A 16,864-nucleotide genomic window follows, 5' to 3' on the forward strand; every position below is an offset into this window, starting at 1 on the left:
AAGAATTGTTAAAAAATAAAAAAAATTCAAATTAAAGCATTCAATAGAAACTCCTCAGAATCATATAAACAGATTCAACTGAGAGGTGTCCAGCAGATGGTGACTCAGAATCTGTACCAATTTGGTCTATAAGTAAAAACCTGGAGGGTAGGAAAATGAATGAATAGACAAAGACATGCATCTTCCATAAACACCTGCTTTATCCACTCTGAGAAGGACTTCTCTCACATTCTTACATCTCTCCTAAGATTTTTATACTGTTACTGGGAGACTAAACCACATCCATTCCCTTAAGGAACATCTAGATATAAAAATAAATTTATTTTCCTAGAATTATGTTGAAAATTACTGACATGCAGGAGGCAGTGCTTACTAGGTACCAGATCCTATGCTAAGTGTTCTGTACACATAATTCACCAAATTTCATGTCCCTCCTCAAGAAGCTTCCCTGACCACCCCATATAAAATTGTCCCCATCATGCATTATCTTTACAGAACTCAGCACTGTCATATATCATATTGTTTTAAATTTGTCTACTTTGTACAAATTTGTCTATGCCCTGTCTCTTATCACTAAGACATAAGTTCTATAATGTCTTGTTTACTGAACCATCTCCAGCATTCTAGAAAGGTGCCTGACACAGAGCAGGCACTCACAAAAGTATGATCTCATGCTGTCCACACCAAAGCCCGATGAGGTACTGGTACAGAGGGAACTGAGGCTGAGGGAGGTAAAGAAACCTGCCAGAGACAACCCAGCTAGGAAGTAAATTTGGCTGCAGAAGCTACACTCCTCTTTGCTATGCTGTACTACCTAGGTACAAAAATTCCCCTCGAGATCTCATTCTCAAAAATCTTTCCATCAGAATGACTTGCACACATCCTGAGTTGTGGCAAAGATTATGAGAAGGATGCTGAGTGGATCAAGAAATCTATACAGTTCAGGGAGAGAGTTCTGTTGTGTGGCAGTGCTAGCAGTATGCCCTGTGCCCCATGACTAGGGGAAGAATAAAAAGCTACAAAAGGAGGTTGACTGATTAAGGATATGGTGCTATCTTCTTAAGGAATTATTCCAGTGAATATTAAAAATGAGATCATACAAAAATTTGGAATTTGAGAGAACACTCCATAGGATCTATGAATACCACAAAATGTCTGTCTCCTTTCTTGGTCTAAGCTTCTGGAAGACAGAGGCTGTCTCTTATTTGTACTTGACACAGAGTACCTTATGGTACCTATGCGTAAGGTTAGCTACCTGTCAAAACATCCTATTTCACCATGAAAGAATTTTGGCCCAGCTCGTGCTTTGTTCTGGTGTCTCATTCACCAAGTAGGAGTCAGTCAACAGGGATTTGGGAGCCCTAAGAATGTTCACAGAATGTGTGGGGAGGGTGGGAGCAGAGATGTTGAAAGGCCACACCCCTTCAATACTGCCTGTGAAATGAACATTTTTCCAGATATGGCTCTAAAAGAAACCCTACCTAGGATAAACCTTTTTAAAGAAGGCTGTCCTCGTTCTATTTAACACTTCTCTTAAGGGACTAGAAATTTGATTTTTTGTTGGGACAGAGGGCAAGGCAGTTAAAACACAATATTGTTATTTGCTACAATCAATCGAAGATCAAACAGCTCTAATAAAAAGTAACACACCTCTAAGAGAAAGACACAGTTGGGAGAACGGTACAAAAGAGAATGGCATGGCATGTGCCATGGCTCTCCTATTTATGTTTCCACCACTCATAGTATGATTTAGCACAGTGGAACAGGACTTAATGATTATTTACTGATTACAAGATGTTCATGAATTACATGAGTGTTCTATTAGGACAGTCAGAATGGAATCAACCATAAGCATAAAGTTTGGGACCTTCACTCTTCTCTCAAAATATTGGTAGCTGGCACAGTTTCTGACACATAATTAATATCTATTAAGTGACTGGCTTAATGATGGACAGCGAACAAATCAGTCAACAAGAACTCTGTCAAGGGGGTATGGCCTTAATCTAGTCATTCTCTGAGGATATAACAGCATTTATACTACTAACAATAGATATGGATATATCAAATATCCTCTAATTAGTGCTTGTTCCCAAAGGATTTATACCATGTCATTTCCATACCCATAAGGGGAGAACATGGCCAAAGAAGGGAGAAGGTTAAGTAATGAGCCATGCTGAATGGAACAAAGCTGATGAAAGGGCATCAGGCTCTAAGAGAGGTAGAGTTCACACGTAATATTACTCTTTTCTGGTAGAGCCCTAGGGCTCTTACCCTTAAGGGCACACTGCATTCACAGTTAAATACAAGCAGTGGGTACATAAAAATCAAACTGTATCATAAGTTTCTATCTCCCACTTGACAGATGAAGGAACTAAGACACCACAAAGAAAATAACTTTCCCCAAAGAAATACCATGACAAGAAGGATTCTTTCTACTTCATAATTCCTTCCAAAACTATCAGGTAAGGTTCAATTAAAAAAGTCCAAATGACAGTTCTAAGTGGCAAGCGGAATACATTTAGATGTTTCAAACATAAGGTAAGTATAGATTCAGATTCACCAGCTCTGACTATATACAGCCAAGAACTTGAGTACAAAACTCCAATTTATAAAGAGCCACGATGAATGCAATACACATGAACAAGCCACTCCTCTCTCCTCCCTGATGGCCCTCTTGAGAAAGCAGCACATGCGGACAGGACCTGAGTGCCACAGGAGTTGCCATCAGTGGTCTTCACCCTAGGTCTGGATATATGTACTGACCTAGAATTCCTGTGCCAGGCAGATCCTTGAGATGACAGACAGTCAAGGATCATTCTTTACATTAGGATCTCAGTATCAGTCACACTCCAAACCTGTCATTTTCCCCATATACTGTCTTTGTCATCTAGTCCAACTGCAACTGGGCTCTAGTTTTTAAAATACACTTGTGTCCAGTAACTCTACTTGTAGAGAAACCTTCCCAGTTTCTTCTAGAGTCTCGCAACACAACTTCTTTCTGGTTGGAATGCAGTATGCTCCAAATAAAGATTTCCGGTACCTTTCCAAAGTTCAATCATTTGAAACCCTCCCTCCCCATACATAAAAAATATATCCTTCCAGCATCATTTGACCGAAGTATAAAGCAACCTGGTTGGCCTCCATGCATCCGATGGCATCTTCCAAGAGTGAAAACTCCACGCAGACATAGCCATAGTCGTAACCTGGGGACAGCATTTAAATACAGACGGGAGTGGTGTTAGTGCCTTGCAAACACAAAAGACACACTTAAACCCCCTGTTTCTGAACCCCTTAACACAAGCCCTCCCAACTAGGCCCTCCCTCCCCTATACTAGGCAAAGCCACTAGTCCAAACAGAAAAAAGTACTGAAGGAAAATCTGGATGTTTCTGGGCTTTGAGAGTCACTCCAAAATGGCATTTTCTATTAACCAAGAAGATTTGCCCTCTTTAGCACTGATGGTCTTGGTGAGGGTACCCCAGAGTTAGGTAATCCCACAGAAAGTTCAAGTGGGGACCCAGAACATTTCACCACAGGCTGAATCTTCTGGAAAAACAAAGTCAACAAGAACAGGAAAGTATCTGGAAAAAAAAAAATGTATCCCGAGAGAAGAAGGAGAAGCAATTATCCCAAAGCTATGCTAATAGTCACCACTTTTCAAGCAGAAACCACCTTCAAAGACAGAAGTGCTGACAGACTGAGGCAACTATTCTGTTTGGATACCACAGGAGGCTTCTGGTTGGCAGGGGACAGACCATTTCAGGTCTCCTCTTTTTTTCCTTGTTTCAACTCAAGTCATAAACCAGCTTAAATCTTTATGAAAGGAAGAAGGTGTAAAAGCATAAGTAAGTACAAATAGCTGGGTCCAAAATTGTGCTTGTGCACAAAGATTGGCAGTAGAGTAGGCTGGGGGAGAGACAGCAGTTGTTAGCAATCAGTACATGTTCAAGAATTTTATAAACCATTAGAGTTATGGAACACCCTTCACCTTTCCCCTAAGCAAGTATCATTTGCAACTCTCATGACCCATGAGATTGGGAGCTCATGGGATTTACAGACTGCTGAGTTCTAATGTGAACCCATCCTTTATTTTCCCGGATACTGGCACCACATGACAACAAAAACACACTTGGCAATGCAATGCTCCACAAATGACTTCCATGCTTCCTCCACTGCCTCGCAGGATAAAGAAGCTCATCTTTAGGAGTGATGCTGTGCAAACGAACAGCAAGAAAAAGATGCAATTTGTTCAGATGAGAAATAAAACTCAGGAGAAGAGAAACAACACAGGACCCAGGCCAATTTTGAGCACAGAGTATATATAACAACAGGAAACTAAGTATTATTAAATCAAAGTATCAAGACCAAAACAAAACAAAAACTGGAGCAACAGTTTTTCTGGAGCAACAGAAAATATAACTTAAAAAAACAGACCAAATTTGGTGAGATGGATTGGATTCCTTGCCACATGAAATGAATGGTCTGAAATGTTTTCTTATGATAATAATAAAACTGTGACTTCAGACTTATTAAATACTTCAAATTAAATATTCCAATGTTACAATGGCATAGGCTGATTCTTGCTTTGAATTTTGCAAAATGACCAAGAAGAAGAAAACAAATCTACTCGATAGATATCCCAGCATCACCTTAGGCTGAGAGAGAGATTTTCTATTTGATTTTATAGCTTTGATTAACACAGATCAGAACTAACTGCTGCAACCTTTACTTAAATTTACGACAAAATCAGCCTTTTCTGATTAGTAACTATTTGAAGAAATGAAACTACCTTAAAGAAACGGTATATGTATTTTTATATATCCTATTAACAACAGAAATTGTCTTGCTAGTTAATTCCTTTCAAGTGGATTTTCTTTTTTTTTTTTTTTTTTTTTTTTTTTTTTTAATATATTTTTTAAAGATTTTATTTATTTATTTGACAGAGAGAGATCACAAGTAGGCAGAGAGGCAGGCAGAGAGAGAGGAGGAAGCAGGCTCCCTGCCGAGCAGAGAGCCCGATGTGGGACTCGATCCCAGGACCTGAGATCATGACCTGAGCCGAAGGCAGCAGCTTAACCCACTGAGCCACCCAGGCGCCCTCAAGTGGATTTTCTTGATCAAACTCAGTGAACTTCTACAGAAAACATTCTGCATTTGGGGGACCCCTGAGTGGCTCAGTCAGTTAAGCTTCCGACTCTTGATCTCAGTTCTAGTCTTGATCTCATCAGGGTCATTAGTTCCAGCATCATGCTGGGCTCCATGCTGGGTGTGGAGCCGCTTAAAAAAATAAATTAAAAAAAGAAAAGAAAACATTCTGCATTTTGTAAAGCACTCTGAATGTTCTTGGAAAACACTAGAATAGCAGAAGCAAATAAGGTGCCTTGTATCAGCAAATATCTACTGCAAACACTTGACTGCATGTCCACAATCAGAAAGGGGTAGCTATGGAACAAGCAGATAAACTCTCAAGTGTGTTGATTACCTGTACAGACCGTATCAAGGCCCAGGTGTGTGGAATGCAACCCTCTCTATGGCTGCCCAAATGAAAAACACAGGGAACTAACACCACATTGGAAAAGCCCCGAGTTTCCTTTCTGCGCTTAGACAAGTAACTACTGTGGCCCAAAAGAGCTCACAGAATCTGTGGGTGAAGAGAAAGAGTGAGATTTATGACAACATTCACACTTTACTGAAGAATACATAAGACTCTGATATTATAGTCACTGGGAAGGAAAAGATAGTTTGCAAGAGACATTATGAGCATTTCTATACATCAACTCTGCAATACATTACCCTAACAATGTACTTCAGACTGAACATTAAATCCATAAGCCCAACTTTCAATATCTTCTGCCCAAAATTTTAGCTATTAAATAATAACAAAAATTTAAGGCTTAATTATAGTACCCAAAACTTAAAAAAAAAAATGCCCTATCTTGATCTTGGGCATTTTGTGTGTCTAAGACTTCCAGGAATTGCCCAAATGGACAACAGTATGAAGTAATACTTACATAGCACTTGTTGGTGCAAGGCTGCATTCTGAACTCTTTATATACACTAATTAAATCCCCACAAGACTACCCTATGAGGTAAATACCATTAACCTCATTTTACCCATGGGGAAGCAGACAAAGAAAGAATAAGTAATTTGCTCAAAATCACCTCAGTGGTAAGTAGCAATATGGGCTCAGAGCCAGGGACCACATTCAAATTGATGCTGTTAACTGCATAGCCTTGCACCTTTCTTCTTTTTTTAAAAGATTTTACTGATTTATTTTTGACAGAGACAGAGCGAGAGAGGGAACACAAGCAGGGTACTAGGAGAGGGAGAAGCAGGCTCCCTGCTGAGGATGGAGTCCAACGTAGGGCTCGATCCCAGAACCCTGGGATCATGACTTGAGCCGAAGGCAGATGCTTAACAACTCAGCCACCCCGGAATCCATAGACACTCACCTTTTAATAAAATCCTAGACTGATACGAGTAATCTGAATTCTGAATTTTACTAAGCCCAGTCATAGAAAGGGTCCCACATGCTCAAGCACAGACAAGTAAGACCATGTCTATGGTTGAGAAATACAGAAATCTGCAGCACTCCAGTTACCCCATCCTAAAATACCTACGGCAGAACCTTGTGCATGGACCCAAGTATGCAAGTTAGAAATCATTCACACTCATGGACTGCTATACTGGCTACCGAAAGTCTTCTGCAAAGACAAAAACCCAAAAGTCTTGTTGCAATTATAGCTATAAAAATTACAATACAGCAAGATACTTGATATGAGATGTTTAATAAAGCATATTTAAAAAGCTTTAAAAATGAGGATAATTATATATAATGTATATAGGAAAAAGAACCAGAACTAAATACTATGAAGTCACTTCTAACTCAGAGGTTAGAGATGAAAGTCTGCATATGAGATGAAAACCATGCATTGTCAAAATCATACTCGAACACCCCAACGTGAAGAACAACATACCATCTCTCAACATAGGTTAAGTCCAATATTGCCAGTTTTTCCTCCAGCGTCGCAACAGATCACTTTTCTTTTGGTTGACACCAGATGAAGTGGTTGGCTTGCATTTAAGGACCATAATGTATGAAAAACATATCACTTTAAATAACAGAATCACAGCTAGCACAGTGAATGCTCACACTTAGAGAAACTTGGGAGACAGAGACTAACTGAAGCCACAACTGAGTCACATCCCACTTCTCATGCTCACTCCATGAGAGGGAAGATGGAGTCGGAGAGAGGGGCTGAGCAACCACAGGTGAATATACAGAAATCTGAAAATGATGTAATGCAACACAACTGTACCCGAACAAGATTACAGTGGTTCTACTATTATAGTGGGATAACTGGGGGTTTCTTTTTAATTCCTCCAATGTAATTTTATAATTCACAGAGTAAGTTCTAGTAGACCTATTCCACCCACAGACCTAAACATTCTGAAAACAACCAACCAAACTTGCATTCAGAATTGCTAGGAGCTATTTGGGAATTAAGATAGTAAACTCAGGGTTAACAGTCCCATAGACAGACTCTGACCTAAGGAATAAGAAATTTTTTTATTACCTTTTTCTTCTACCCCCACATTCTGGGAAGAAGCCTGGTGGGCTGATGGATCTTTGTGCTTATTTATGTGACTATTTTTTTTTTTAAAGATTTTATTTATTTATTTGACAGACAGAGATCACAAGTAGGCAGAGAGGCAGGCAGAGAGAGAGGAGGAAGCAGGCTCCCTGCTGAGCAGAGAGCCCGATGTGGGACTCGATCCCAGGACCCTGAGATCATGACCTGAGCCGAAGGCAGCGGCTTAACCCACTGAGCCACCCAGGTGCCCAATTTATGTGACTATTAAAAAGGATATTTTACTCTACGTTCTAACCTAACTAAATGTATAGATTTTTCATAAAAAATGTGAATGCTCCTTACAGGTTTGTTTGTTGGCAGCTAAGAAGGATGAGAACAGAGAAAGAAGGAAATCTATAAAGGTAACATTAAAATTTCAATTCTTCTTCATATTCATGAATCACATGATTGCCTATCACTCAAAAAAATACTGTGTTAAAAGCTAACAGGTGCTTAAGGGGGAACAAGGTATGAAAACAAAACCTTAATGAATATTGAATGTCTTTTAGTCTTAGCTCCTAAAAAAGCTGACTCAGAGATGATGACAAACATAGCTCTTAATTGTTAAAGTCAACTGTAACCTCTATACCAAACCCTGCTTTTTTAACAATTACATAGCAATATTTACTTAAGGCAAATGAGATGAGCAGTCCTCTGTTCAAACTAGTCTAGAAAAACCCAACTATCATAAACAAGTCCAGCTGAACTTCCCATTAGGAGGACTGATTTACATTGATAAAGCCAAGAATAAACATACCAACTAGGAAATGTAAAAAAAGGAATCAGGATTTTAAAGGACACAGGCAGAGGGGACCCATAATGAGCACTGACTAATCTGCAGAACTGCGAATGACTATATTGTATAACTGAAATGGAACTACACTGGAATTTTTAAAAAAAGGATGAGGGAAATAGGCTTCTTTATTTTATTGGGTATCTTCGAGGGAAAAAACAGATTTTTTTTTTCTCTAAACAAAGATTTCTGGGCGCCTGGGTGGCTCAGTGGTTAAGCCGCTGCCTTCGGCTCAGGTCATGATCTCAGGGTCCTGGGATCGAGTCCCGCATCGGGCTCTCTGCTCAGCAGGGAGCCTGCTTCCTCCTCCTCTCTCTCTCTCTCTCTCTCTCTGCCTGCCTCTCTGCCTACTTGTGATTTCTCTCTGTCAAATAAATAAATAAAATCTTAAAAAAAAAATAGATTTCTCTCCTATCTCATAGAAGAACCTCTTTAAAAAAAAAAAATAAAATAAAATAAACAAGGATTTCTTTCTTTTTTTTTTTTTTTTTAAGGTTTTATTTATTTGACAGAGATCACAAGTAGGCAGAGAGGCAGGCAGAGAGAGAGTTAGGAAGCAGGCTCCCCGTTGAGCAGAGAGCCCGATGTGGGGCTCGATCCCAGGACCCTGAGTTCATGACCTGAGCCGAAGGCAGAGGCTTAACCCACTGAGCCACCCAGGCGCCCAGGATTATTATTTTTGTAGGAATAAAGCATTATGAATATATAGAGCACCACAAAAAATCTTTAATAGAGATTCAAGAGGGCTATATTTTTATAGGTCCTATTTTCACATTTCATTGGGGCTACAGACTTTTACAAGTAAATTATCAAGTTAGAAATTTTAAGCAAAAACCAAAACAGAATCGATACAGTTATGTGAATTCCCACCAATGGAAATAATAAAACAAAGAAAGCAGATGTGCAAGATTGCTTTTTTTCAAAGTTCAGATTTTTTTTAAAAAATCGATGTAAAAGATTTTTTTTTTAAAGATTTTATTTATCCATTTGACAGAGATCACAAAAGGCAGAGAGGCAGGCAGAGGGGGGGGGGGGAAGCAAGCTCCCTGCTGAGCAGAAGGCCTGATACAAGGCTCAATTCGGGGCTCGATCCCAGGACCCTGGGATCATAACCCGAGACGAAGGCAGAGGCTTAACCCACTAAGCCACCCAGGCACCCCTCCGATGTACAAGATTTCTAACAAGTACTTTGCTCTGTTAAAATCACAAGTGGGGGTGCCTAGGTGGCTCAGTTGGTTAAGCAGCTACCTTCCGCTCAGGTCATGATCTCAGGGTCCTGGGATTAAGCCCCACATTGGGCTCCCAGCTCAGCAGGGAGTCTGCTTCTCCCTCTCCCCCCATTCCTGCTCATGCTCGCGCGCGCTCTCTCTCTCTCTCATAAAATCTTAAAAGAAAAACCAAAACCCCAAAACCTCAATATGCATTATGAAAATTTGGAAAATATCTGATTTGTCAACCTACTATCTGGGAAGAACACTATTAGACTCCATGAAATATATCATTTTGACATCTTATAAGCACTTTCAATCCTCTCCCCCTCAACTACTCACATAAGGCTTGCTGGTTTATAATAAAAGATGAAATGAGGAAGATACACAGTCATGATTACTTGCTAAATTTCTCAAAATTGCATATGGCTCTATTTGATTATGCTCCCTCTATCTGTGACAACTGGTTATTAAAAAGTGGGGGGCGGTTATATTTTCAAGTAGTTTTCAAAGTCCAAAATTAACCTTAGGGTGACTTCTTAATGATGGTTCTCTGGGCCCAGGATATCATTTGTTAGGAAATTCTTACCCTTACTTATTTTCATTCCAGTGACATTAACAACGCTATGTGGGCACAGTGGAGGGGTGTGTCCTTGACCTCAGAGAGTTGGCTTTTTTGAAGATTGTTTATTTATTTGAAAAAGAGAACTAGAGGTGGGTAGGGGCAGAGGGAGAGAGAAAAAAGCAGACTCCCTGTTGATATTATATGTGCTGCCGAAGCGAGCACCAGACTCCCTGTTGAGCAGGAAGCCTGACACAGGGCTCAATCCCAGGACCCAGAGATCCTGACCTTAGCGGAAGGCAGAAGACCAATCGAATGAGCCGCCCAGGCGCCCCTAGCTCTTTTCATTTCTCTATCTCCAATACAATGGTGCTTAGTTAACACCACAGCAACAGTAATGAGTTTCTTCACTGGAGCAACACACAAGAAAAGTAACTTCTCCAGTCTGTACATATGCAGAAGCTAACTCATCATGTGCTTTCAGTTGAGCCATTTCTCTCTGGGCCTGGGTTATCCATTTGCCAAGTTGCAATGATGGTAACTCCTTTCCAGGGTGGTTTCAGAGTGCATGAGATAATGCATTTCAGGACCGCCATGTTTCTATTACAAAGCATTATCAGGAACTAAAGATCAGACAGTACCTGTGTTGATGCTCCTCAAATATGCCCCAATATTAAAATTTTGGCACTGATTAATTGTCTCACTGATTGCTAGTTTATGCTAAGAATATATCTGTTTCCCTCATAGATCACAAAGCTATTTTCATTTCAAGTGGAAAAAAATATGGCCCATAAACATTTTCCCCATTGCCTGGACCCTAGTACAAATAAATGGACAGGTCACCACTGTTCTAAGGGACTCTGGGAAGGTTCCACAAAGATAGTGGCTTCTGAGATGGAAGTTGCTCAAGATGAGAACAGATCATACTGCTCCAGCCACTTACCTATTCCAGAAGTAAAATTATCCAGACAAGGGTCAGACTACGGGCATTCTGTGAGACTCACACTATGACCAGACCATAAGCCTATGTCACCTATACCTTGTAACAGATAACTGATGCCCACCTAAACATACCAGATACCAGCCCGATCCACAATTGGGATGCCCAACTATGATAATATAGAAAGACATTTGGTCTCTGTTCTAGTTTCCTGACATGGAGTTCTTAAAACTCCTGGAATTTCCTGAATGATAAGGGTGACATGAGTGCCCATTGTTCTAATGAGGTGACTCTTGGGTGGGATCCTATATAGCATCAGGATGGGGCCTGGTGATCAGAATGTCCAAATCTTGATCAGAAGCTTGGAACTTTTAGCCTTACCCCTCCAATGTGCAGGGACAGGAAAGGAGTTGGAATTTAAGCTAAGCACCAGTAGCCACAATGATTTAATCAAGAATGACTGCATAATGGAACCTTCCATAAAAACCCCCCAATGATGGAATTTGGAAAGCTTCCAGGTTGGTAAAAAGCACCCACATATATCTGTGTGCAATTTTCTCTACTTCTTGTCTATCATTTCCTGTAACAACCATGAAAAGTCTGGTTTCATTTTAACTCTTTGAAAATCGGGGGACATCATTAACAATAACTTGCTGACCTCTCTGACCAATAATTATTTCCAACCATTCACTTAAGTGTTATTTTTTTAAAAAAAGCTTTATTTATCTGTTAGAAAGAGAGAAAGCATGCACAAGCAAGGGAAGTGGCAGGCAAAGGGAGAAGTGGATTTCCTGCTGAGCAAGGAGGCTGAGATGGGACTGATCCCAGGACCTTGGGATTATGACCTAAGCTGCAGGCCATGCTCAACTGACTGAATAATTCAGCTGCCCCAGGTGTTATTCTTTTTCTAAGCCTGTTGACTCTAAAATTTCTATGTTTGTCATCTAGTGACTTTAGCATTAGAAATAACTGAACATATTTTAGGATGCTTGGGTGGCTCAATCAGTTAGGTGTCTGCCTTCAGCTTGGGTCATGATCCTGGGTTCTGGGATGGGTCCCGCGTCAGGCTCCTTAGTCTAAGGGGAGCCTGCTACTCCCCCTGCTTGTACTCTCACTCTCTCTCTCTCACTGGCAAATAAAATAAATAAAATCTTAAAAAAACAAAAAAGAACTAACCATTTTTCATCAAGTTATCCATAGTGGTAAACATCAAACTTTCAGCCAAATAGAACCCATGTAAGAACTCCCAGATCCCTTTAAAAAAAAAAAAAAAAAAAAAAAAACTGATTTATAAGATACTGTGACCTATTCAGATGAATACAGGAACATATATCCATTTTCCACAGAAACCGAAGCCCCTAGGGTCAAAGATTACAATGCTCATGATCACCAGCATATCCTCTGCACCTCAAGGCACTATAACTATTGACTGAATAAATAAATCAACAAACAAACAATAACATTCTGTAGTAGTTACGAAGGTAGAGTCATATACTAATCAGAATGGCACATACTTGGTAGGCAAATGAATCATAAGCTTTTCAGGGGGTACAGGGTGCTGTTTTATTTTTTAAAAAGATGAAAATATAACAACATTTTCTAGGAGCAGCATAATGAATTGAACTGAGACTAGGGACAATCAATTATGAACTCTACCTATAAGGTTTAAGTACCAGTCAGTAAGCCATTAATATCTGGTTAAAGCTCTGTTAAATATTCTAAATACTCATGAAAATGTTTTTAATTTTAAAGATTGATTTAAGAAATCAATCTTTATATGACTTGTCAATCAATTTTCAAGGTTTATTTTCTAAAATTGAGATGTAATTTATACCACAAAATAAACTCTTTTAAAGTGTACAATTCAAGGGCACCTGGCTGGCTCAGTAGGTGGTATGCAACTCTTGGTCTCAGGACTACGGGTTCAAGCCCCACGCTGGGTGTAGAAATTACTTAAAATCTTAGGGGATGCCTGGGTGCCTCAGCCAGTTGGGTGTCTGACTCTTGGTTTTAGCTTGGGTCAGAGTTGACATGTCTCTCTCCCTCCCCTCCCCCACTCTCTCATAAATAAAAATAAAATCTTAAAAAAAAATCTTGAGGGGTGCCTGGTCAGTTAAGTGTCTGACTCTTGATTTTGGCTCAGGTCATGATCTCAGGGTTGCGAGATAGAGCCTGTGTCAAGCTCTATGCTGGGTGTGTAGCCTGCTTAAGATTTTCTTTCTCCCTTTCCCTCTGCCTCTCCCCAGCACCCTCCAAAAAAACAAAAAACAAAACAAAATCCTTAAAAATAAAATAAAACAAAATAAACTGTACAATTCAGTGGTATATTTATAAAGTAGTGTCACCAAAGCTTACATGTAAATTAGATAGAGGTCCTAAATGCTAATGTAAGAAATATGGAAGCAGGTAAAAATTGATTTAATTAACATTTTGAGGGTGCAGAATTTAAGCTAGAAAGGGTGAGCACAGATCAGATGTTCTGGTGTAAGGATAAAGTTAAAAGAAGAGGCCAATGTAGTTTCATATCCTATAAATAGTTTGTATGTAGAGCCTCTATCTTCTGCCCACTGAAGGTAGTAACATAATGACTTTCCCTCCGCGGACTGAAGCTAGAAAACAACTGGCTGCTGCATTATTCCCTCCCCCTGATTAGGGACCCTTTAATTCTTGCTACTCCAGCAGAAGAAACTTTCATGAATCCTAAACACCCAAAGGCACTAGAAGCCCCATATAGACTTATACAACCTAGAAGACTCAGGCAAAGCCACCTGAGCATTTGGCCAAAGAAACAAGTACAGAAGCCAGAAGCAATTCTACCTAGAGAAGAGTGAGGAACTGGGAAAAGCAAGAAGCTAACAAAGGGCTAGAGTTCAAACACCTTCCCCATCTCGGAGATGCACATTCCATCTTGGCTAAATAGCTCTGGGGAAGAGGAAATGAATTGCCAATTAAAGCATCTGCTCATCGCTGTCGTGCTATATTCCCATGCTATCTCTTCTATCATCAGATGTCACATACAGTTTAGGTAGAGATCTCCAAGATTACAAAGTCTACCAACCAAAACCCACAAAGGTGGTGGTTCTTGTTTCTGAATAAAATGATGCCTTGGGTTGTGAAGATGTCTCATTATCAGTTCTAGAATGAAACTCCAGGGGCGCCTGGGTGGCTCAGTTGGTTAAGCATCTGTCTTCAGCTCAAGTAGGGATATTTAGGTCCGGGGATTGAGCCCTGCGTAAGGCTCTCTGCTCAGCAGGGAGTCTGCTTTTCCTTCTCCCTCTGCGCTCTCTCTCTCTCTCAAATAAATAAAATCTAAAAAATAAAATTTATAGGGGCGCCTGGGTGGCTCAGTGGGTTAAGCCGCTGCCTTCGGCTCAGGTCATGATCTCAGGGTCCTGGGATCGAGTCCCACATCGGGCTCTCTGCTCAGCAGGGAGCCTGCTTCCTCCTCTCTCTCTCTGCCTGCCTCTCTGCCTACTTGTGATCTCCCTCTGTCAAATAAATAAATAAAATATTAAAAATAAATAAATAAATAAATAAAAAATAAAATTTATAGACTAAAACTCTATACCCAAAAGCCCCAAGGAAAGGAAGAATGCAGGGAGTCCAGTAAAAGTCAACAATAATATAAAAACTTTCCTACTAGGGCTGCAGATTACCATAGCCATCCTTCGTAACTTAAGTGGTTTCAACAAAGGAGTTTAAATTGAAGGATGAGTCGGAATAGAAAATGAGGACCACCCAGATGCCCCAAGACATTTTTATTTTAAAAGCTTTGCCATCTTTGCTTAAGGCTCCTCTGTAAACACCTCCCCAAATGTGGTACCAAATCTATTAAGACTCCTGGCTGAAAACAGTACCTTCTGCAGTTTTAGAAATGTGACAAGAAAATGGGATGCTTTCCAATTAGCCTATGGTCAGTTTTCCCCTAAAAACTAAAAAAAAAAAATTTTTTTTAAGATTTTATTTATTTATTTGACAGAGAGAGCTCACAGTAGACAGATAAGGGCAGGCAGAGAGAGAGAGAGGGAAGCAGGCTCCCTGCTGAGCAGAGATCCCGATGCGGGACTTGATCCCAAGATCCTGAGATCATGACCCGAGCCGAAGGCAGCGGCTTAACCCACTGAGCCACCCAGGCGCCCCCAAAACTAAAAATTTTTACTTGTCTAGTCTGTAAGTGCCAAAAGTACTGCAAAAAAAAAATGTGTATTTGCATTTTCCAGCTCTATTTTTTCTAAATGACGTTAACTATTGTGTCTTTAGCTACTCCATTTGGAGTATCATCAACTATGCATGTCTTGTATCATCAGGATCAATCCATTTCACAATGGATTTCTGCCCCTAAAGTGACAGATTCTCTCTGGGTTTTTCTTTTCTTAAAACTTCTATTTTATCAACATGATGGTAAAAACTCAAACCATTTCAATTGTGAAAAATGAAAGGTTATGATATAAGCCTGTTACTCAGGGCCACAGAAACTGTGCCCTTTTGTTATATGAATGCTAACAGACTCAATGCAAGATATGCCTTCTTCCTACTACTACCTCCATTTAGCCTTCTAACTTTCCTATTAAAAGTTTTTTGGCTAAATAATTTGTTTGCTAAAAAATTTGTTTGCTAAATAATAAAACAGTACTGTAATAATTCTGTACCACTTCAGTAACTATGGAAAATTACTTTCTGTGTATGAGACATATTAGGAAACTTAATCCAGAAGCTGTATCATTTTTGCTTAAATAATACAAATTCCTTTGGAAAAAGCATCAAAGCATACTGGATGGCATGTAAATTCATCTAAAAACCAAGAACAGGGGCACCTGGGTGGCTCAGTGGGTTAAGCCGCTGCCTTCGGCTCAGGTCATGATCTCAGGGTCCTGGGATCAAGTCCCGCATCGGGCTCTCTGCTCAGCAAGGAGCCTGCTTCCCTCTCTCTCTCTGCCTGCCTCTCCATCTACTTGTGATTTCTGTCAAATAAATAAATAAAATCTTTAATAAAAAAAAATAAATAAAATAAAAAAAATAAAAACCAAGAACAATTCTATGTTCATAAGTTACAGAAACACTTTGGGGCGCCTGGGTGGCTCAGCTGGTTTGGCATCTGCCTTCAGCTCAGGTCGTGATCCCAGAGTCCTGGGATCAAGCCCCGCATTGGGCGTCCGGCTCAGTGTGGAGTCTGCTTCTTCCTCTGCCTCTCCCTCCCTCTGTTCCTGCTCTCTCAAAAAATAAAATCTTTTAAAAAAGTGGTATTAATCTACCACCATTCCAAGATCTCTGGAGGAAATATGCTACATAAACAGAAAGTACAACTAAGGGCATAAAATAGCATCAACCCTACTCTACCTCCTGCCACAGCTTACTACAGCAGAACTGGTATCAGGTAGGAAAGGCAAGTGTTTGCCATGGGCTCCTAAAGCACATAAGCATTAGCCTTTTTGACTTAAAGAAGGTCCACCTGCTTATTAAGTCTCTTCTAAACTGTACCAAAACGTTCTAGAATAAAGAATATAATCGGGGCGCCTAGGTGGCTCAGTGGGTTAAGCCGCTGCCTTTGGCTCAGGTCATGATCTCAGGGTCCTGGAATCGAGCCCCTCATCGGGCTCTCTGCTCAGCAGGGAGCCTGCTTCCTCCTCTCTCTCTCTCTGCCTGCCTCTCTGCCTACTTGTGATCTGTCAAATAAATAAATAAAATCTTTAAAAAAAAAAAAAAAAGAATATAATCAATCCAGTGCAG

General features: G+C 40.1%; 1 protein-coding gene across 9 annotated transcripts in view; it reads right to left on the minus strand.

The window, feature by feature from the left end:
* Positions 1-16,864, minus strand: part of RBM6 (RNA binding motif protein 6) — a 77,495-nt gene that overhangs the window by 46,643 nt on the left and 13,988 nt on the right. For 5 of the 9 annotated variants that reach the window (XM_082702948.1, XM_082702946.1, XM_082702949.1 and 2 more), the window contains exon 5: positions 3,130-3,203. The exons of the other annotated variants lie outside the window; for them this stretch is intronic. Coding sequence is in view for 3 of the 5 variants with exons in the window: in XM_082702946.1 (XP_082559072.1) it covers positions 3,130-3,203 (74 nt within the window). In the remaining 2 variants the exon portion in view is untranslated. The remainder of the gene's footprint in view (positions 1-3,129; positions 3,204-16,864) is intronic. 9 annotated transcript variants of the gene reach the window in all.

The sequence above is a fragment of the Mustela nivalis genome, assembly GCF_964662115.1.
Source record: "Mustela nivalis genome assembly, chromosome: 1".
Classification (NCBI taxonomy): Eukaryota; Metazoa; Chordata; class Mammalia; order Carnivora; family Mustelidae; genus Mustela; species Mustela nivalis.